This window comes from Aethalodelphis obliquidens, unplaced genomic scaffold (genome assembly GCF_003676395.1).
Source record: "Aethalodelphis obliquidens isolate GAN/ISIS:26980383/991018 unplaced genomic scaffold, ASM367639v1 scaffold65, whole genome shotgun sequence".
NCBI classification, from domain to species: domain Eukaryota; kingdom Metazoa; phylum Chordata; class Mammalia; order Artiodactyla; family Delphinidae; genus Aethalodelphis; species Aethalodelphis obliquidens.
This window is the reverse complement of record NW_020838009.1, coordinates 8,883,970-8,906,051: the sequence shown is the minus strand read 5'-3', so window position 1 is coordinate 8,906,051 and position 22,082 is coordinate 8,883,970. Positions and strand designations below refer to the sequence as shown.

The window sequence follows — 22,082 nt, the reverse complement described above, 5'->3', positions numbered from 1 at the left end:
GTTCTTCCTGACCATTGTATTTAACTTGTGATGCCCATTTGTCAGCACCTCCCCTGTGACACTACTGGTCTGTGGTAGATTCATTTGAGCGGCTCCTCCCAGGAGGCCTACAGCCCTCCTCACGGAAACTTTTATAAAAATAGCTGGCTTTGCTCTAAGTGGGTGCTACATCAGACCACTGCCCCGACAGAGGGAAAAAATGGAACAATCAAGGAACTATCTTTGCCTATATAATTAACCAGCTTATCAACTGTGACTCCGTGTCAGGCTCTGGGCCAACAAGGCAATGGAGATCCAAATTAACAGCCCCACAGCCCCTGCCAATGGCTGGCAGGAAATACTGTGCCTCCCAGAGGAGGATATAGCCTTTGGTATAAAACCCACAAAAGCCACGGATATCATCCTTGAATCACGTCCTTCACAGGATGACGTGAATTAAGACCTACCTTTGTGGAACATCTTAACCTGCTTCAAACTGAAAAAGGAAGCATCTCAACCTCTCATTATATAAAAAGCTAATATGAGATGGAAAGGCAGGAGGGATAGAAGGTAAAACGAAAACAGAGACAAGGGAAATACACTTCACAATGTAGCAGCCAGTTAAATATTTGGAAAGAGAGATCTCTTAGCTGTTTGGGGAAAATCCCCCTGCCTGGTGGCCATGGGCCCTCATGGGCATGGGACCAGGCGTCTTACTTTACCAGCCCTTCACTGTTGCTGAGATAGATGAACCCCCAGACCCATTCTTTCATCTTGTACTGGATAATGGCCGTTTGTGCCCATCTGTTCCCAATGAATAGAAAGGGTCAAGGGGTGGACTCTAGCAGGAGACGCTGGGATAGTCACGGCAAGTAAGCTGGGGCAGGGGAGTTTGGCGTTTTGGGTGTTTGGAGTATTTCCTTCCTCTGTGAACACCTGGACTTGCTGTATAGGTGCTAGAAGAGCACTGTGCTCTCAGTCTCGTGAGGGTCCCTTCTTACGGAAAGTGTGTAAGAGTTACAAGCAGAGGGCATACGCGTCTAAGATATTTCCTCAGTTTTTTTTAAAAAATAAATTTATTTATTTTTGGCTGCGTTGGGTCTTCGTTGCTGCACGCGGGCTTTCTCTAGTTGCGGCGAGCTGGGGCTACTCTTCGTTGCGGTGCGTGGGCTTCTCATTGCAGTGGCTTCTCTTGTTGCGGAGCATGGGCTCTAGGCACGCAGGCTCAGTAATTGTGGCGCACGGGCTTAGCTGCTCTGCGGCATGTGGGATCTTCCCAGACCAGGACTCAAACCCGTGTTCCCTGCATTGGCAGGCGGATTCTTTAACCACTGCGCCACCAGAGAAGTCCCCTTTCTTCAGTTTTTGTATTTTGCTCTGTGTCATCAGAATTTGTACACTCTTTCTAGTTTAGCATATTTCTTCTAGGACTATAGGGATCCCATCTTCCAATGCCCCAAATGAGAAAGGAACCATTGTATTGAATGTCCTTTCTGCTAACCGCCCAGGTGTAAGAGAGAGAGAAGCAGGTTTAGGAAAGAGGAATGACAAGCTCATGCTTACGGAACTTGACCAGGGAGGAGCCTCTCTTTTTAGTCACTGCTTGGACTCATGACTAGGTGTGATGAAAAAGGCCTTATCTGTGAAGAGCCAAGAGGTGAGAGCAGGCAAAACTGTGAGAAGAAAATAAGGGGACTGTTGAACGTCCCTTCTGACGAGGTCTGCCTCTTACAGTTCTGAATGTTTCACTCACCCCTTGTAAAAATATCCTCTTCATTATATCAGAGTATGGCAAGGAGAAGGGACTCTCTACCACTCAGACCAAGAATTCCCCTGAAACAGGAGTGGCCCCAGAGAACTGAAGCCAGAAACAGGTAAGGGGTTGCCTCTGAGGAGTGGGACAGGGATGGGAGAGGTGGAGCAGCCTCCTCATTATAAATCCTTCTAAGTGCTTCTGTTTTGTTTTGATTGGAAGGGGGGAAAGATACATGATACACACACACACACACACACACACACACACACACACAAACACACACACACTGCTATATATATATATATATATATAGCAACGTGCAGGCCTTTTTTTTTGTTTGCAGTTTCACATTTATTTTTGGCAGGAAGGAAATCATTGCAAACCTCTTGACTGACAATGTTCGCCCCCTGGAAACGTGCACATTCCACATGTAGTATTTCCCCAGTGATGCTGGATTGTTTATCACATTCAAATGTCCAACAGAAAACCACGACTACCCAGACACCAGCATCTCCACCACTTGGTGGGTGGTGCTGTTAGTCTACAGAGAAGCTCCCTGGAGAATGGAACAGGAACAGACACTATCAAATCTACAGTAAAATAGGAACAGAGGCAGCCACTTGATTTTGCACAGGCAAAGGCAAGCACTTCAAACCATCCACTCTTCTCGAACCCTGGCATGCCAGCTGTCCATCACAGCACCTTTAAAAGCAGAGGCACAAATGTCACAAGTGTTTGACCATAGGGCTGTGTGGTTCTGGATTTCTTGAGAAAGCCATCTTTAATATACAGCGTTGTAAAATGTTGCCAAGTTATAGATTTACAGATTTCCTTTTTATACAACAAGTTCAGATGCTGCAACTGTGAGAAGTCTGTGTCATTAGATATATATATATTCCTTGCCTCGCCCTGCTCTGGATCTAGCACCCCAGCCCTGGCTCAGTTCCAGGCCTCACTGTACCACCCCAGTGAGATCATCTCCTCAGGAAACAGGTCACAGGGAGTCAAGTGACACGCCAAGGTCACGCAGCTGGATGGGCCACAGCCAGGACCCATGAAGTCCTCCAGCTCTTGTTCTTTCCCTGGGGGCTCATCCCAACCCACCCAGCCTCCCAACCGCCCAGCCTGTGGCTCTCAGCCAAATTCCACCTGAAAAGAGCACTTGGTTTCTGGGGGCCAGGATCGCTGTTGACTGCCCCTCCTTCAGGGCAGGAGCAGGGGAGCAACACAGGGTCTCCTGGCCTGGAGGAGGGGAGCAGTGTGTCCAGACAGCCCTGAGATGGGACCTGTGACAGCGATGACACCGGCCAGCCTGATGGTGCCAGCCTCTCTGCCAAACACCTCACCTGCATTCGCTCATTTAATCCCCATCAATATTTATTTATGAGGTGCATACTATTACCTCGCGTTTTACAGATGAGGAAACCAGTTAACTTTCAGAGCCAGGACTGAATCTAGACCTTTGGGCTCTAAGCTCCGGGTTCATTTCAAGACACACAGCCTATTAAATCCTTGTTTGAGAGATCAGGGCACACGAAGATGTCAAGGCTCTAAGGTGCAGCGTAGGGAATGTTTTGGAACAAGTTTGGCTCCTCCTGGATGTGTTGTGCCTCCTGGCTTCTCTCTGGGCACCAAGAGAGGAGGGGGAGGAGAGAGGAGAGGATGGAGGAGGGGGGAAGGGGAGGGGAGAGGGAGCAGGAAAGGGGGGAAGGAGGGGAGGAAGAGGTTAGAAGTGGGCAGAGGCAGGGAAGCAGGTACAGTCCCGTCTGCCCTTCACTGGGGCTTGATGAGGCCCCCTGCCAGGGCAGCTGCAAGCCCATCCCTGTGGAGGCTGCCCATGGTGGCAGGTGTTCTGCTCAGGATGAACCAGATGATGCCACAAACGTTTAGTTTATAATCAAGGCAGCACACAAGCCTCCAACAGAGTGAGTGGGGCACAGTGTGGATCTCCACCCAAAAGAGCAAATTGCAAAAAAGCTGGTATAGTATAAGTCTCTTTTGTAAAATGAATAACCCAAAAGAGTATTCACTTATGAAAAATGTCTGGAGAAAAATTCCACAAGCTCAGTGGTGGTCATATCTGGAAGGCTCAGATTAGAGGGATTTTTAACTTCCTGTGTTTTGTATATTTCTATAATGTTTAAATGTTTGCTGATGCATGTGTAATACTTTGGTAATCAGAATGACAAAAAAAAATGTTTTTAAAGAGAAGGGGTACCCCCCACCCTTCATCCATCTTGGTTCCCAAACTTCCAAAACAACCAGCATGTGCTGGTAACTCCGCCTCTGTATTACCAGGAAGTGTTTATGCATCGTAAAGGATTTTGTCCTGAGTGTGTATGATTAATTATTAAGGAGATGTTGTCAATCCTGTCAGATAAGTTTAATGTTTAGTTTGAGGACTGAAATGTTAAAGGCTTTGTCCATTGACTGCACACCGTTGCTTAGGTGTCAGTTAAAAAGCCATGGAACCAAAGGGCAAGCTGCGATTTTGTTTTGTTTTCAAGACCACTTAGACCTGAAACACTTTTATTATTTATGGCACTACACTGCTTTCCTTATCTTCAAGCTGAGGAAAATAGGTTGCTGTTATAATTACTGATCCAGTGAGGAAAGGGAGACTGTGTAAGATGCAAAACGAACGATAAAACATATGATCAAACATATGATCCAAAAAACTGAGTAGCACTGATGGCAGGTGGAAAAGGAGGCCCCTGGAGGGGATAAGGGGAGAGTGAGAGTAATAAAGCTGAGCTTCCTGGAAGAGGTGGGCCTGTTTGGGAGCAGGAAAGAGTGGAGAGGAAGGCGTCATTGAGGAGGAAGGCAGATTCAGTTATGAGGCAGGAGCTCCGCAGGCCAGGCCTAGAGTGAGGCCCACTTGCCCCGTTTCCTCTTTTCCCTGAGAGAGGCCAGGGTCCCTGCCCCAGCCGTGGCCCTGGGCTCTGGAGACCGTGCTGGACAAAGCCAGGTGGGAGGCCCAGCCAACTCCAACTCTGGACTCTGCCCAGGAATTTCCACTGAGATGAGAAGACAGGCCAAAACGCAAGCAGGTTGGATCCAGCCCGTCCCCGTGGAAACGCGCTTCCATCTCCCTGAGAGGGACTTGTTGACCACAAATATGTGAGTAGGAAGAAGAGCCTGCCCCTCTCCGTGCAGCTGTGTGTCTGTGTTTGCGTGTGTGCATGGGTGGCTGGGCTTTCCCAGGCTCTGCCTGTGTGAGTACTTCCCTACGTGGGCCTGCTCATGTGTGCCCTTGCATGTGTTCTCCTGGGTATGTGAGCTTAGCCAGTCTGGTGCTTGGGCAAGGTAGGGTGCTACCCAAGGGGAAGAAAAAGAGGGGGGACAGGAGTGAAGAAAGATGGAGTCGTCGTTAGGGCTCTTATTTACAGATGAGTTTAGGCCTATGAACTGAGCTTCAGCAAAGAAAAAAAAAAGAAAGAAAGAAAGAAAAAGAAAAAAAAAAAGGACTATATTGGCTCCTGTAATTGAAAAGCCCAGGGGTAGTACTGGTTTCAGGTATAGTTGGATCCAGGGACTGGAATGTTGTCTTCAGGATATTGTCTCTCCATCTTTCAGAGATGGGAGAGTGTAATACAATGAAAATATCACTTAATGGCAGTGGTTTTAACCTGTTGCGGTGAGTGATGAAAGCTAAGCCCTGTCTTCAGAAAAACGCCTTTCGTATACATACACATGCTATACATAATTCCTTCCTTTCCTTCTCTATGAAGTGGGCAGACCTTGCCCTGTTTCAGCCTGACCTCCCAGATTTACAAGGACTTGCCTCTCACAGGTTCAGGAGTGCAGGGAGCGGGGGCCTTCCTCTGTCACTGGGGCCCCTGGCACAATGAGGGTTGAGCTCTGGGACGGGAGAGGCTATGCCAGGCCACTGCTCCCCGCTCCCCGCCTCCTCCCTTCCATCCTCTGCCCTTCACCCAGCCCCTCATCTGGGTCCTGCCTAGCCTCCCCTTTCAGCTTTGGGCCCTGACTTTGTCTTTCAGCTGCAAGGTCTGGCGCACGGAGGACGACACACCGAGCCTAAGAGAGGCCAGCTCTCTCACATCAGCGGCTGGTGGTTTGGAGAACATGGGGGCTGAGCTGTTGGAAAGCCTGGCCTGTCCCCTCCCCCACGCTGGTTTGGCCCCGCCTGGTGAGAGGGGCCTTTGTTCATCATCTTCCTCCCGCCGCCACCTCCTCCTCACCTCTTTGCTTGAACACTTATGACCCCCCGCAGTGTGTTGACCTCCTCCACACAGAGCAGCCCCCTTAATCACTCATTAAACATCTGTGCACACCTATCATATGCCAGTAGAGCCTGCCCTCGTCAGAAAGGTCAGGGAGGGGCTCACCCAGGAAGTGACATTTCAGCTGTGATCTGAATGATAAGGAGGAAGGTACTTCCCTGGCCATCCAGTGGTTAAGACTCTGTGCTTCCACTGTGGGGGGGTGGTGGTGAGGGGGGCGTGGGTTCGATCCTTGGTTGGGGAACTAGGATCCCACATGCCTCACCACACAGCCAAAAAAATAAGAAATTAAAGGATAAGTCCCCAGTCCACTCCCGAGGCGACTGTGGGCACACTGGTGGCAGCCTGGGTCTCTCCGCACTCCAGGCCCCCAGCTGTAATTCTCGCGTGAGGTGGGAGGCACACTCCGGTCCATCTCTGGTGGCTTTAGGAGGAAGGCCGGGACCCTGGCACAGTGACTCAAGCCCTGCAGAAGTCAGGGACAGCGGGAGCAAGGCTGGCCCGGAGCCCTCCTCAGGGTGGTAGGTCGTCTCCAGGAAGGATGTGGGCTGGCCCGGGGAGGAGGCCCCTGTGGGGAACCTGGCCTCCTGACAGGGAAGGGGCTCACTGGACCTTTGCTAAAGAAAGGAGTAAACGTGTTTTAGCCAACAGATGAGTCCTGCTGACCTCGGCCTCAGAGGTGAGCCAGGCCAGAGGTTCCCAATCTGCTTTGAAGCAGCCAGAATGAAAATCCCATGGGGGACCCCAATTTATACTGAGGGGCTGCTCTGGTTGAAGTTGGATGGGGGCCCTGAACCAGCCTGGTCCCCTCTTTACTCCCCATCTGCCTTCTACCCCATTCGGTCTCTGGGACACCTCAGGGAACCTTGAAGCTTAGTTTGAAAGCCCCTAGACTGGACCAGGCCCCTCCTTTCACATGGGGAGGCTGAAGCCCAGAGAGGGAGAGAGATGGACCCAGGTCACACAGGCAGCAAATCGAACCTAGAGCTTGGCCTCCTGACACCCAGGCCTACTGGGCGGTGGGGGGCGGGGGGGGGGTTCCTGACTGGCCAGATCCTGAGCTGATGAGAGCGTGTTGCCCAAAACTTGGCTTCTGCGCACCAGTGCCAAATCGAATCTCGGAGACAGAGTTTTGGGTGAAGTAGAAAAGCATAGCTTTATTGCTTTGCCAGGCAAAGGGAGACACAGCCGGCTCCCGCCCTCGAAAACCCTCCACCCAGGAGCATTTGGTGAGGAGTTTTATAGCAATGGTTCAAGGGTGGGGTGGCTGACAAGACTAGGGTGTGTGCAGGGCCTGCACCCCTTTACTTTTGTTTCAGGTAATCTTCTTTTTTTTTTTTTGCGGTACGCAGGCCTCTCACTGCTGCGGCCTCTCCCGTTGTGGAGCACAGGTTCCGGACGCGCAGGCTCAGCGGCCATGGCTCACGGGCCCAGCCGCTCCGCGGCATGTGGGATCCTCCCGGACCGGGGCACGAACCCGCGTCCCCCGCATCCGCAGGCGGACTTTCAACCACTACGCCACTAGGGAAGCCCTCAGGTAATCTTCTTGATGAGCTTCTCTGGTTCCTTTAATCTGGGCTCAGGTGGTCTTTTCTGGAATGAAGAACGCTGACATTTCCCATCTGTTGGGTTTTAGTTCTGTAAAGAGCTCAAAGATATTGTTATGTGTTTCCCTTGAAGGGGACCCAGGACCCTGCCCCAAGGCTGCACTATTGTTTCTTGGCTGTTCCTCCCTTGTCTCTGCATCCCTTCCCTTCCCTGATTAACAACTGTTTGAATCTGCCCTTTGGGACTCAGGGAAGGTCATGGAGGCTGGAGTCTGTTCCCTACAAACAAGAAACGGGGGACATAGGCTTCTGTGCCCAGAAGGCCCATAGGGTCCTGCTCGGTCTCAAGCATTCAGCCAGGTGGGGTTGCGGATTCCATCTGTCTGCCTTGGGATGAGATTGAGGAAAAATGCCTTACTTAGGAGGTGGGCGGTGGGGACAGAGAGAGGGGCGAGAGTTTCCTTTAAAAAGTGACTGGTGGCTGAATGAGTGTGAGTGAGCATCTCCTACGTGCTCAGCCAGGGAGACCTCAGAGGTATTCAGGTACCAGCCTTTCTTCCAGGGACAGACAAGTGACCAAGCGACCCGACAAGAATTGGCATTTGCACCGGGTCCGGAAGACAGTGGGGCTGTGTGACGGCTGCCAGTGGACTGTTCACACTTCCTCTCTCTGGGAGGTGCTGTTGACTCAGAGGATAATGTCCCACAGGAGTAAATGCAGAGCTGGGCGCCTCCCCACGTGGCTCCTCAGACAGTTGGAAATGGGACAGGGGAGGGGAGGCAGCCATCGTGGTTTGTGCATTTCTGTATGTTGGTAAGGTTCTTCCTTATTGTCTCAGTGGGTTCCTTCCCAAACCCTGGAGGCAGGATTATCACTGGGGTAGTGGTGCTCCTCCAGGCTGAGACACAGCTGGTACAGACAGAGGCTGGAAGGAGTGGACGGCCTGAGCCATTCCTTAGTTTGCTCTGGGCTAGGGTTGCCCTGTAACCCTGTGGGATGTCAAGGCCAGTGCCTGGCTCGCCCCATGTTGCCATTTTACTGGGGACGTACCTGAGTGGCTTCTACCTGGAGGCGTTGAGAATCCCCACAGGGGTGGGAGTCAGGGGAGCCACTCATAGACCCTGCTGGTCTTCTCCCCAGGAGGAGCCTGCAGCCAGTCCTGAGGGTGAGACGCTTCTGCAGGGAGCACGCACAGCTGCTTCGATGGATCTGCACAGGCCTGCTATGTACTGGTGAGCTTGGGGCCCAGCCCCACCAGGGAGACAGACACTCCTGCTTAGCCCCATGGCTCCCACCACCCAGGTTTCAGCCACCTCCACCCCAGCCATCCATGTCTCAGGGCAGGGTCATTCACTTATCCAATAACTCAACAAAGGTTTGTTGAGCACCAACTCAGGGCCAGCTCTTGTTCCAGAAGCTGGGGAATGAGAATTGAACCAGACCAGATCTTGTTCCCAAGGTACTCTCTGATCAGTAAGGGAGAGGGGAACAAATATTTCCACATGATGCCGAGAGCCATCTGGGAGCACCAAGGAAGGATGTGGGGGTGATCAGGGAGGACTTCCAGGAGGAGGTAACATTCCAGTCTCACAGATTGAACAGGAGTTAACCAGGTAAAAGGGGAAGGACAATAGGAGTGAGAAGGCAGAGGAACACACAAGCAAAGGTGAAAACCTGCAGTATGTGGGCAGGCAGCTGATAAACATTCAAGTGTGTCTGGAGGGTAAAGTTCTAGACCGGGAGTGCCAGAGGATGAGGCTGGAGAGATGAGAAGGGGCCAGGTATTGGGAGGGAGTTGGAGAAACTTGGATTTTACCTCCAAGGCCAGAGAGAGCCATTGAAGGATTTAAACTGGGAAGTGTCAAGTTTGGATTCACATTGTGGAAACCCAGAAGAGGCAGGCGGGAAAGACGGGAGAAGGAGATGTTCAGGACCACGTTCCAGATGGGAGAAGATGAAGTGCTGGAGGATGGAAGGGGGCGGATCTGAGAAATCTTCGAGAAGCCGCACCAGCCAGACTTGGGAGCTGATCACCTGTGCAGGATGAAGGAGGCCCTGGAATCCAGGATGCCTCAGGGTTCTGCTTGGACCACGGGGCTGGGTGATACTGCCCGCCAGAGCCAGGGAACAGGGGTGGAGGAGGGGATCTCAGCAGGGAGGGGGATGGCGAGTTGTTTTGGACAGTGTGTTGGAGGTAACCGCTGCCAGGCCCTCCAGGAGAAGAGGTTTCCCAGGGGTGCGTGGAGAACGAATTGAGCGGTGGTTCGCGGATGGAAACCTGGGGACCGGCCACACGGAAGGAATTAGAGAGGGAGAGGAGTCCTGAGACAGCCTGAGAAGGCGTGCAGGTGGGGGCAGCAGCAGGACACCAGGAGCAGAGTCGGTGCAGAAGCCCAGGGAGCAAAGGGTTTCAAGAAGGAGGGGAAGGTCACCAGCATCTCTGCGGTAAGGGGACCAGCGGGCCAAGGATGGAGCAGTGTCCGTGGGATTTAGGGACAAGGAAGTCATGGTGACTTAGGGTGGACTTGCAAAAGCTGGATGGAGAACAGGAGGAGAGGCAGTGTAGACAGTAAGTCTAGACAGCTCTTGTGAGAAACTTTTTAATGAGAACTGGGTGGGAATATTAAAGGAAGGCTGTGGCAGTGTCAAGGAAGGGGGTGTGTTTGTGAAGGGAGACACTTTGACTGTGTTTCTGAGCTGAGGCAGGGAGTTTGTAGAAAGAGGGGGAAGAGCGAGGAGGTGGAGACGACCGGTGGAGCAAGGTCCCCTGGGCACGGGGAAGGAGGGGTCCAGGGCCCAGGCGGAGAGGCGGGTCCTCACAGCTGGAGGCTCGATTTGGCTTGGCAGGTGGGAGATGGACAGGGGAGGTGGGTGTGGATGCAGAGGCCTTCGTGGGGACTACACAGGGGAGAGGACATGGAGGCATGACAGCAGGGGCCCCAGTCTTCATGATGAAATCAAAAGCAGGATGCCCTGCTGCGATGGGGCTGGTTCATGGCCCTGGCAGCTTCCTCCTCGAGATGTCGGACACCATGAAGTCTTCCTTTGGCAGGAGCTGAGCAGGGCCGTCTTGGTTCCCCTTGTGTCTACCTTCACTCAGACTCAGATTTGTTTCTCTTGAAGAAATGATTGCATTCCTTCTAGCAGATAATGGAAATGACCTACCATATCCTATTTCCACTTTTGTCTTGGCTGTCAGGAACTCAGTCTCAATCATTAAATCCTCCCTTACTTTCTCTATGTTCGGGATTTTGATTCCCTCCAGCTCTTTGATATCTTTGGTGTATCACGTCTTCTATGGCAAGGCTCTTCACGTACTTCCTGAAGTAGGTGTGGTAGAGAAATGAAGCTCATGCTCTCAGCACTTAGTCTGAGCCATAGCAATGGCTTCCTCGCCTTAGGTGGGCTTTCTCCATGGCTGACTGACAGGGAGGGCCTCAGCGTCCCCAATCTCAGAAGAGTGTACCTCTTGCCCATATTTCCAGCCAAGTCCCTGGAGGCCTTTGATGGGCCTAGCTTGGGTCATGTGCCCATCCCTGGGCCCAGGGGATGCTGTGGTCTCCCCCCCCTGAAGTGGGTCAGACACCGCGGGACCACATGGGCTAAGAGTAGGGAGGGGTGCCCAAAAGGAACAGAAAATCCTATCACTGGAGAGGTGAATGGATCCTAGAAGGATGAAAATACTTCCTAATACATGTTTCTCCCGTGTCCTGCCCTGGAGGACTTGTCCACACAGCCCTCTCTCCTACACGATGTGCTGGTCCCTGCTGGCCGCAGACAGACCCAGGTTGGAATTCCAGTCCAATTTCCTCCCTGTGTGAGTCACTTCACTTCTCATCTCTAAATGGGGATCACCACAGTACCGACCCGTGAAATGGGTGTGAGGAGTAATTCTGGCAGTGCTATAAATCGTGCTGACCTTGGTGCCTGTCTCCCACCAGCTCCCACTCCTTTGACTTCCCACAGCCCTATGCCTGCATCCCTGGCGCTGCCCTGCAGAGCCTCACCTGTGTGCTTCTAACTAACCCCCATACAGGTGTCCCAGCCCACAAACTTCTGCGTCAGAGAAAAGTAACTTTATTTTTCATAACTTGACTTATGGAAAATAAAGTTTCTATTTCAATTCCATTGTTCCAAGTGAGGGATAGGAACTGAACGTCTGTCAGTGTGGAATATGCCTTCACCTCTTTCTTCAGGAGTCCCTGGGGGTGATTATCCACGATCAGTTCTCAAGGGTCTGCTAACCTGTCCACTTCCCCAACTGGTCCTGGGTTCTCTGCCACTGCAAGTAGCCATGGAGACACCCCCATCTCCATCGTGGGCCTGTTCTGGTCTCCTTTCTGTCTGAGCCACTCATAGAGATCATTTCCTCTGCTTCGGTGCCTGCTGAGGTGTGCGGAACCTTAGAAGCCTTCTGCCTGCCCATGCGTTCCACGCGTATTCCTCTCCATGACATTTTGCTGCCTCCCTGGGGCAGGACGCCTTTGCTTGCAATGCCACAAATATGCCTGGGCCTTTGCCACCTCCCCTGGCTTAGAGTCCTCTTCTCTGGGACCCACGGGTATCCTCTAACTAGTTTGGCAGCAGAGGGGGAGGGGGAGGGATTACGCTTACTCAAAATGTTCCATCCCACATTTTTTATCCAATGGAAATGTTATAAGTCCTTTCCATTCTTCAAGGGCTCTGGCTCTTGAAATTCATAAGCCAGGGAGAGATAGTTCCCCTCTGCTATCATATTCCTCGCTTGAGGTATAGCACAGACTGGCCTAGCAGCTCAAATGGGGAGAAGGGCAAAGGGGGAAAAGGAAATTCCAGGAAGAAAAATGGTCACTGATGAATATTCAGAACGGGATCCTGACACACAAGTGAATGTCTTCCTGGAGCCACTGACTTATCCATCTCTGCCCTCCTCGGAACCTAGTGTGGCTCTGGAACATAGCAGGCGCTCCGTTGATGCTCAGAGATTCATGCTGTCTTGCCTCCTCCATAAACATCTCCCTCAGCACTTCGGTCAGCACTTTATAGTTTGCAAAGCCCTTTTACACACATTCTGTCAATTAACTTCATAATGACCCTCTGACAAAATAGAGACAATGGTGCTCATTTCCAGACGAAGAAACTAAGGCTCAGAGAGCTCTGGCTGGAGTAAGGTGGAGCTGGAGGATAGGGCTGCGGGGTCCTGCAGACGCCAGTGTCATTATGGATGACCCCGTCTCTGTTTCATCCTCCACCTACTCCCAGCGTTTGCTGCCTTCCTGCTGATGGCCTGCCTCCTGGATTTCCAGAGGGCCCTCACCTGTATGGTGAGGTGTCCTCGCCCGTGTGGACCTCGTCTTCCTGGCCCACAGCCTGCTGAAGAGGCTGCTGGGGCCAAAGCTGCTGAGGTGTGTCAAGCCTCTGGGGCATCCCGGCCCGAACCTCTGGTTTAAGAGGTAAGTGAGGCCCCAGGGGAGTATGGGGGTGGGCAGGCACATTGGCAGAGGGCCGCTGAGTCAGCTGCGGGGTCACAGCCAGGGCTGGGTGGGGAGGTCCTTTGTCCTTGTCGCACCAGAGGGCTCCTGGGCCATGGAGAGCACATGTTACTTGCCCGCCTCCTGGGAGCCCCGGAGCAGGTGTTGCTGGGTGGCTTCAGAGGCATCTTTGTGCCATCTTTGTGGCATTTTGTCAGTTCCCACCTGATTCTCTGCTCCAGTTAAAACAGGTGCCTATGATACCTGAGGACAGGAATCAACAGTTTCCTAAATTCAGATATCCCAGCCCATTCAAGCAGGGAGGACCCATATCAGTGCCTCCTATCAGATCACCTGGAGCATGCGTGAGACATACAGCCGCAGGGGACCACCCCTGGAGTCTGATTCAGCAGTCTGAATCGAGGTCCAGGAATCAATATTTTTTTTAACTTTTTATTTTATATTGGAGTATAGTTGATTAACAATGCTATGATAGTTTCAGGTGTACAGCAAAGTGATTCAGTTAAACATATACGTGTATCTATTCTTATTGAAATTCTTTTCCCTTTAGTTAATGTTTTTAGTTAGCCACCAGGGGATTCTGATGTAGCCGGCCATGTTCCTGAACAACAGTTTGGGATCCCCTGGTTTTTAAACTGGGTTCCTTAGAGCTCTGGAAACCTTGGAGGTACCATGGGGCAGGGGAGGGAGATTGGAGAGGGGAACATCAGACACCCTGCCTCCCAGTCTCCATTTCAAGCAGACAGCTCTATTTTATCTGTTTTATAAACAGGTTTGCAAAAAAAAGAAAAAATTAGCTGGAAAAAAATGTTTCTATGGCTTAAAAAAGGTACTCTTTTTTTGTTGATGAAGAAACTGGTGCCCAAAGATAATCAATGAGTAAGCCAGGCGGGTGCAGGGCATAATGGTGTTTCCCAAAGTAAGACCCCCGCACCACAGCAAAATGCTTTGAGCCAGCCTATAAACAAAGTTTTAGTTTTATTTATACATAGATTTGTTTTTACATTTGCCTTCTCTTTATTAAATAGATTTATAAAAGGATTTATTTTTACAGTCATCTTCTGTTTATGACAAATCGCTGATACTGGTTTTCCATTTGAGGTATTGTTATAAAGTTTCCTTTAAAGAAACATAGGCAGGTAGGGAGTTCCTTGGTGGTCTAGTGGTTAGGATTTGGTGCTTTCACCGCCATGGCCCCAGGTTCAGTCCCCAGTTGGGGAACTGAGATCCTGCAAGCTGTATGGCATGGCCAAGGAAAAAAAGAAAAATACATGCAGATAAACTAGACTATATAAAAACTAAAATGTTTTGATTCAGAGGACACCGTCAACAAAGTGAAAAGACAACCCACAGAATGGGAGAAAATATTTGCAAATTATATACCAAAAAAAAAAAAATCACAGCAAGATACCACTTCCCATCTACTAGGATGGCTGTAACAAAAAAGATAAATGATAGCAAGAGTTGGCAAAGATGCGAAAAAATTTGAAACCCTCATAACACTCCTGAAAGAAATGTAAGATGATGCAGCTGCAATAGAAAACAATGTCAGTTCCTCAAAATGTTATACATGGAGTTACCATACCCAGCATTTCCACTCTTAGGTATATACCTAAGAGAAATGAAAACATATATCCAAAAACTTATATGCAAATGTTCATGGCATCATTATTCATAATAGCCAAAGTGGAAACAATCCAAATGCCCATCAACCATTAAATGGCTGAATAAATTGTGTCTATACATATAATGGAATATTATTTGGTCATAAAAAGAAGGTAGTACTGATAAATGCTACAATAATGACAAAGCTTAAAAACATTATGCTAAGTAAAAGGCACCAGTCACAAAGAACCATATACTGTAGGATTCCATTTATATGAAATGTCCAGAATAGGAAAATCTATAGCGACAGAGAGTAGAGTAGTGATTTTTAAAAAATATTTATTTATTTATTTGGTTGTGCCGGGTCTTAGTTGCGGGAGGTGTGCTCCTTAGTTGCGGCTCATGGGCTCCTTAGTTGTGGCATATGAACTCTTAGTTGCTCATGCATGTGGGATCTAGTTCCCTGACCAGGGATTGAACCCGGGCCTCCCGCATTGGGAGCTCGGAGTCTTAACCACAGCACCACCAGGGAAGTGCCGATTAGTGACTGACTAGGGCTGGAGGGGGATGGGAAGATGGGGGTGGTGAGTAGAGGTGTGGGGTTCCTCTTTGGGCTGATGAAAATGTTCTAAAGTTGATTGCAGTGACGGTTGTACAACCCTGTAAATATACTAAAAACCATTGAACCATACTCTTTTTTAAAAAAATTAATTAATTTTCATTTTTGGCTGCGTTGGGTCTTTGTTGCTGCACCCAGGCTTTCTCTCTAGTTGCAGCGAGCAGGGGCTACTCTTCGTTGCGGTGTTCAGGCTTCTCATTGCGGTGGCTTCTCTTGTTGCAGAGCATGGGTTCTAGGTGCATGGGCTTCAGTAGTTGTGGCACGCGGGCTTCAGTAGTTGTGGCTTGTGGGCTCTAGAGCGCAGGCTCAGTAGCTGTGGCACACAGGCTTAGTTGCTCCGCGGCCTGTGGGATCTTCCTGGACCAGGGCTCAAACCCGTGTCCCCTGCATTGGCAGGCGGATTCTTAACCACTGCGCCACCAGGGAAGCCCTGAACCATACTCTTTAAATGGGAAAATTGTATAGTATGTGAATTTTGTCTCAATAAACTGTTTTTAAAATACATGCATTTGATTTCGGCTTCCAAAATCAGGTCAAGATGGAGTAACAGAGACCAGGTTTATCCTCTCGCTTGAAGCAACTAAAAATCCAGAACAAATAGTATATGGCTCTTAAGAAATTGGGCATCAGGCAACAAAGGACAGTGATCCTTGAGAAATAGGAAACAAATGAGATGAGCTCTATGATTGCCCCAACTTACTGCATTGAGGGGGTTTCCAGGCCACAGTGCAGGAAAGAGGCATTAAGGTGGGGCCAGTAGATTTCCTGAGTTGAAAAGACAGAGCTTGGACTTCAGGAAAGCCAAGGTGACTAGAGTTCACGATGCAGAGTACCAGAGGGGAGAGATCTGTCCCCGGGATCTGCAGAGGGTTCTCCTCCAGTATTCACCTGAGTTCTGATCAGTGAATGCGTATGAGGAAACTATGCAAGGCCTAGAAAAGAACCACTGAAAAGGATTAGAGAACAGTGCCCAGAGATCACACAGGGTCAGGAGTAGTGTTTGCTCTCAATAATCAGAGTGGAAAACCTCATGATTCACCAGATATTGTTTAGAGTACTAAGAAAGATCTTGGGTCAGTAACAGGGAAAAATTAACCACAGAATAAACGCTGCTCAGGTTCTACCTAACAAATTTTTTAAAAACTTGAAAGAGTCAAACGGAGCATCAGTTAACCATGGCACATTAAGTAGGCAAACAGGCAAGTAATTGAAATCTCCAAAGGAGAAGGAGGGAAGAAAAAATATTTGAAGAAATTATATCCAAGAAATTCCAAATCTGATGAAAATTATAAACCCAGACATCCAAGAAACTCTACAAACCTACAGCACAAGAAACACGAAGAAAACCACACCAAAGCACATCATAATCAGAGAAAGCATTTGACAAAATTCCACTCCCGTTTCTGATAAAAATTCTGAGCAAACTAGGAATAGAAGGGAACGTCCCCAATCTGATAAAGACCAGCTACCAAAAATCTACAGCTAACCTCATACTTAACCGGGAAAGACTGAGTGCTTACCCACTGAAATCAAGAACAAGGTAGGAATGTCCATTCTCACCACTTTTATTCAGCATTGTACTGGAGGTTCTAGCTTGTGCAGTCGGGTAGGAAAAAGAAATAAAAGGTATGTAGATTAGAAAGGAAGAAGTAAAGCTGTCTTTATTCACAGACAACAGGATTGTCTACATAGAAAATCCTATGGAATCTACCAAAAAACTAGTGTAACTAATAAGTGAGTTTAGCAAGTTTGAAGGATACAAGCTCAACATACAAAAAACAAAAGTATTTCTATATACTAACAACAAACAATCATAAATTAAAATTATAAATGTTATTTAGAATAGCATAAAACATATGTAATACTTAAGGATAAATCTGACAAAAGACCTGCAAACCTGTGCATGGAAAACTACAAAACATTGCTGAGAGAAATTAAAGACAAATAAATGGAGCAAAATATCAAGTTCATGGATTGAAAGAGTCAATATTTTTAATATATCAATTCTCCTCAAATTAATCTATAGATTCTAAGAGTATTCAATCAAAATTCTAGCAGACTTTTGGGATAGGAATCAAAACATGATTCTAGGATTCATATGGAAATGCAAAGAACCTCGAATAACCAAGACGACTTTGAAAAAGATGAACAAAGTTGATGAATTTACACTACCTGTCTTTAAGACTTATTATAAAGCTACAGTAATCAAGACAATGTGGTATTGGCATAAAGACAGACAAATAGATCAATGGAATAGAATAGAGAGTACAGAAATAGACCTACATATATATAACCAATTGATTTTTTTTTTTAACCAATTGATTTTTGACAGGGGTGCTAAGACAATTCAGTGAAGAAATAATAATCATCTCAACAAATTCTTCTAGAACAATAGGATATCCATATGTAGAATAAGAAGGAGGAGAAGAATAGGAGGAGGAGAGAGAAACAAAGGAACTTTGATCCATGCCTCACATTATATTAAAAAATTAACTGAAAATAGATCATAAACCTAAATGTAAAGCCTGAAACTATAAAACTACTATAAGAAAACGTAGGAGAAAATCTTTGTGACCTTGAGTTAAGTAAATTTTTTAGATACAGAACCAAAATCACAATCCATTTTTTTAAATGATAAATTAAACTTCATCAGAATTCAGGACTTTTGCTCTTCAAAAAGACTTGGTTAAGAGAATAAAAACGTAAGCTATGATTAGGAGAAAAGCTTTGAAAGTCATATACCTGACAAAGGACTTGCATCCAGAATGTATTAAGAACTCTCAAAACTCAATAATAAGAAAACCCAGTTTAAGGGTGGGCTCAATATTTTAACAGATGTTTAGTTAAAGAAGATAAATAAGTGGCAAATAAACACATGGAAAAATGCTCAGCATCATTGGTCATTAGGGAAATGCAAATTAAAACCACAAAGAGATACTGCTGTATGTCTGCTAGAATGACTAGAATTCAAATGAGTAACCATACCAACCATGTTGGCAAAGATGCGGAGGACCTGGAACGTTTACATACTGCTGATGGGAATGGAAAAATGTACAATGACTTTGGAAAACAGTTTGGCAGTTTCCTAAAAAGTTAGATCTACCATATGAGTCACCCATTCCACTTATAGTGAGAAAAGAAAGCGTACTTCCACATAAAGACTTGCACATGAATGTTTGAATGTTCATAGCAGCTTTATCCGCAATAGCCCCAAACTGGAAACAACCTAAATGTTCATCAACAGGTGAATGTATAAGCCAACTGTGGTATATCCACACAATGGAATACTACTCAGCAATACAAAGAAATGAATGCATGCAAAAACATGGATGAATCTCAAAATAAAATAATTACGCTAAGTGAAAGAAGTCAGACAAAAAAAAATATGTACTGTATGATTCCATTCCTATGAAATCCTAGAAATTGCAAACTCATCTAGTGACAGAAAACAGATCATTTGCTGCCTGGGGATGAGGGAAGGAATTACAAAGGAGTATGAAGAAGCTTTCGAGGGTGATGGATATAATACGCTCACTGTGATGGTGGTGATGGTTTCATGGTGTCGAATATGTTTCGATATGTCGAAACTATCAAATTATACACTTTCAAAAAAAAAATTGTACACTTTCAACATGTTCTATTTATTATGTCAATCATACCTCTAATACCAGGCGGGGAAGGGTGGAGGGAAGGGATAGTTAAGGAGTTTGGGATTGACATGTACACACTGCTATATTTAAAAAGGATAACCAACAAGGACCTACTGCGTAGCACAGGGAACTCTGTTCAATGTTATGTGGCAGCCTGGATGGAAGGGGAGTCTGGGGGAGAAAGGATACATGTATATGTATGGCTGAGTCGCTCTGCTGTGCACCTGAAACTATCACAACACTGTTAATCGGCTATATGCCAATATAAAATAAAAAGTTAAAAAAATCATATCTCTAATAAAGCTATTAAAAACAACCCCCTTCCAAAAAAAAAAATAAAACCCCAAACATGCATTTCAGTTTTTATAAAATGAGTTAACTTCAAGGAAAATAGTACAGGTGGCACAGAGACAGGGCAAAAATCGTGCCAATGGAACTGGGATGATAGGAGTTTGGGAAACACACCAAAAATAAACAGTCAACTGTGGGGTTAGCCTGATGGATTTCAGGTCCTGGGTCCTCCTCTTACCGGCTGGTGACGGTGTACAGAACTAGTTAAGGGAATAGATTTGCTGCCAGAGTGCCTGGGCTAAGATCTCAGCTTTTCTACTTTCTAGATGGGCAGCTGTGGGCCAGTCATTTAACTTCCTGGGCCTCCGTTTCTTCATCTCTAAGATGAGGACAGTTACTGGAAGTCTCTCAGCACCCAGCATAGTTCCTGGCACATAATAGGTGCTCAGTGAACCTTATCTGTGGTTATAGTACCCAGTGAGTTGAAGACTGGGTCGGGGCTAGACCTTGAACACCCAGTACCCAGACCTGGGCTCTTGAACATTTCAGGCTGCCTCCTGGACAAGCAAATCCCAGCCCCAGGGAGGGAGGTGTTGCTGTAAAAGTTGCATCCAGCCCTAGGTCTCAGGTGCTCAACTCTGCATTCCAGACTGACACTACTGCTTCTGGGCTTTGGGGGAGCAGAGCCCATGGTCCATGGTGCTGAGTTCTAGCCCACACAGGCCCCACCTCACCCTGGCAAGGTCAGAGGCTGGGCTGAGCTGAGCATCATTGCAGCTCTGAGAATTCCTGCCTCTCGATGGGGCCATGTGCTCGGCACCATGCTAAGCTGAGTACACACATCCTCTGACTTAGTCCTCTCGGCAACCTTGAGAAACGGGGTGTCTTTGGCTTTGTTTACCCAATGAGGAAACTAGACTCAGAGAGGCTATGTGGCCTGTCTGAGGTTACACAGCGTTCTCTCTCTGCCCTCACCAGCCCTGAGTACCCTTTCTCTGGGGCCCTGGGTGCTATTGTGTGGGGGTGAGGAGATGCTGACAGTGATGACTTTCTGCCCCTCTCCCGCAGGGAGCCCTTTCTAGCCCTTGCTGCTTTCCTGGCCCTGATCCTCTGGCTGGTTCTGGACACCTCTCAGCGGCCTGAGCAACTGGTGTCCTTCGGAGGAATCTGCATGTTCATCAGCCTCCTCTTTGCCTTCTCAAAGCATCACCGCGCGGTGAGTGCTTAGCTATCAGGTCCAGAGTGGGCTGCAGTCCCTTCTCTCTCTGATATCAGATCCCCCCACCACCATTTCACAGTGTGGTTAACACCTTCCCCCAGACTCCAGCCAAGCCTCCCAGAGATCCTGATGCACACCTGGGTGTAGGGATCACTGCTAAGGAGTCATTAAATGCTGAGAGGTAGCAGCAGCCCTTAGGAGTCCAGCTCCCTTCTGCTGGGGGTGGGGAGAGTGCACTGAGGGAGAGAGAGTGGGGTCAGAGTGGCTGGGAGCCCTGACTATATAGGAGGGATGGGGGAGGATCCAGACAGACAAAAGTTACATGGAAGCCGGACACTGATGCCACAACTCCAGCTCCACCTATCCCGTGATGACCCAGGACCAAGTGCCATGGCACACTCCAGGCTGGTCCTTGGTTAGATCTTGCCCTACCCCTGCCCACTTCCCAGGCACATTGCTGCCAAGTGTGGCCTATTCTGAACTTCATGGGGAATGTAACCATTGGCAACTGGCCCAGAGCTCTGGCTGGGTCCAGCCCTCATCCTACAGACTGGCCAAATCTCCCATAGCCCCTCAGCAGTGCTGTGCCCTCTGCCCTCACCCAACTGTTCCCTGTGGATCTCCCGAGGAGCTGAGCTCACCAGGACCTTTCTATCGGGTGGCAGGTATCCTGGCGGGCTGTGTCCTGGGGTCTTGTACTACAGTTTACACTTGGACTCTTCGTCATCAGAACAGAACCAGGATTTATTGCATTTCAGTGGCTGGGCGACCAGATCCAGGTGTGTACATGGGGTGCAGTTGCCCAGGGCGTGTTGGGTTTCCAGGGAATGGAGGAGAAGCCTCTCTGCTGGAGGGAGGTGGGCTGTGAGGACATAGAGAGGGACCGTGACCAGGATGGTGGGTGTGTATGGGGCCCAGACCAGCTGGGCAGCTGGGGGCTGAGCATTGCAGCTGCTACTTCTCTCAGGCCTGGTGCCACCTGCCCAGACAGAGCAGTCCTTTCAGAGGCTGGGTCTGATGTGGAAGAGAATCTCAAAACAGGTAGGTTCCTTGTGGGAAAGCCCACAAGGCATGTGGCCCTCAGTGGTCATAACAAAAGGAACTTATAATAGTCAAAAGTGCTTTAAAAATTGCAAATGATTTACTTTGTATGTGTATATGTGTGTTTAAAAATAATATTCATTTTGGGCTTCCCTGGTGGCTCAGTGGTTGAGAGTCCGCCTGCCGATGCAGGGGATGTGGGTTCGTGCCCTGGTCCGGGAAGATCCCACATGCCACGGAGCGGCTGGGCCTGCACGTCCGGAGCCTGTGCTCCACAACGGGAGAGGCCACAGCAGTGAGAGGCCCGCGTACCGCCAAAAAAAAAAAAAAATCATTTTGTTGAAGTTATACTTTTTTAATTCCATTTTTTTTATTGTGATGAGTACACATAACACAAAATTTACCATTTTAACCTTTTTGTTTTCATTTTAACCATTTTTGAGTGTCATTAAGTTACTTCACATCATTGGGCAATAATGGTTTACTTTTTTCTTTATAAGTATGTTTCATATTTATTTATCTTTTATTTATTTATTTAGGTTGTGCAGGGTCTTAGTTGCAGCATGCAGCATCTTTAGTTATGGCATGCAGACTTCTTAGTTGCAGCATGCAAACTCTTAGTGCGCCATGTGGGATCTAGTTTCCTGACCAGGGATCGA

At 48.3% G+C, this 22,082-nt stretch overlaps 1 protein-coding gene across 1 annotated transcript in view; it reads left to right on the top strand.

Annotated features, from left to right (window-relative positions):
* Window positions 1-22,082, top strand: part of SLC28A1 (solute carrier family 28 member 1) — a 56,286-nt gene that overhangs the window by 3,879 nt on the left and 30,325 nt on the right. The window contains 11 exon segments of the mRNA XM_027089160.1: window positions 1,765-1,853; window positions 2,943-3,123; window positions 4,744-4,855; window positions 5,737-5,848; window positions 6,410-6,430; window positions 6,433-6,497; window positions 8,668-8,759; window positions 12,769-12,836; window positions 12,838-12,959; window positions 20,232-20,379; window positions 21,048-21,161. Coding sequence (XP_026944961.1) covers window positions 4,758-4,855; window positions 5,737-5,848; window positions 6,410-6,430; window positions 6,433-6,497; window positions 8,668-8,759; window positions 12,769-12,836; window positions 12,838-12,959; window positions 20,232-20,379; window positions 21,048-21,161 — 840 coding nt within the window. The 5' untranslated portion in view covers window positions 1,765-1,853; window positions 2,943-3,123; window positions 4,744-4,757.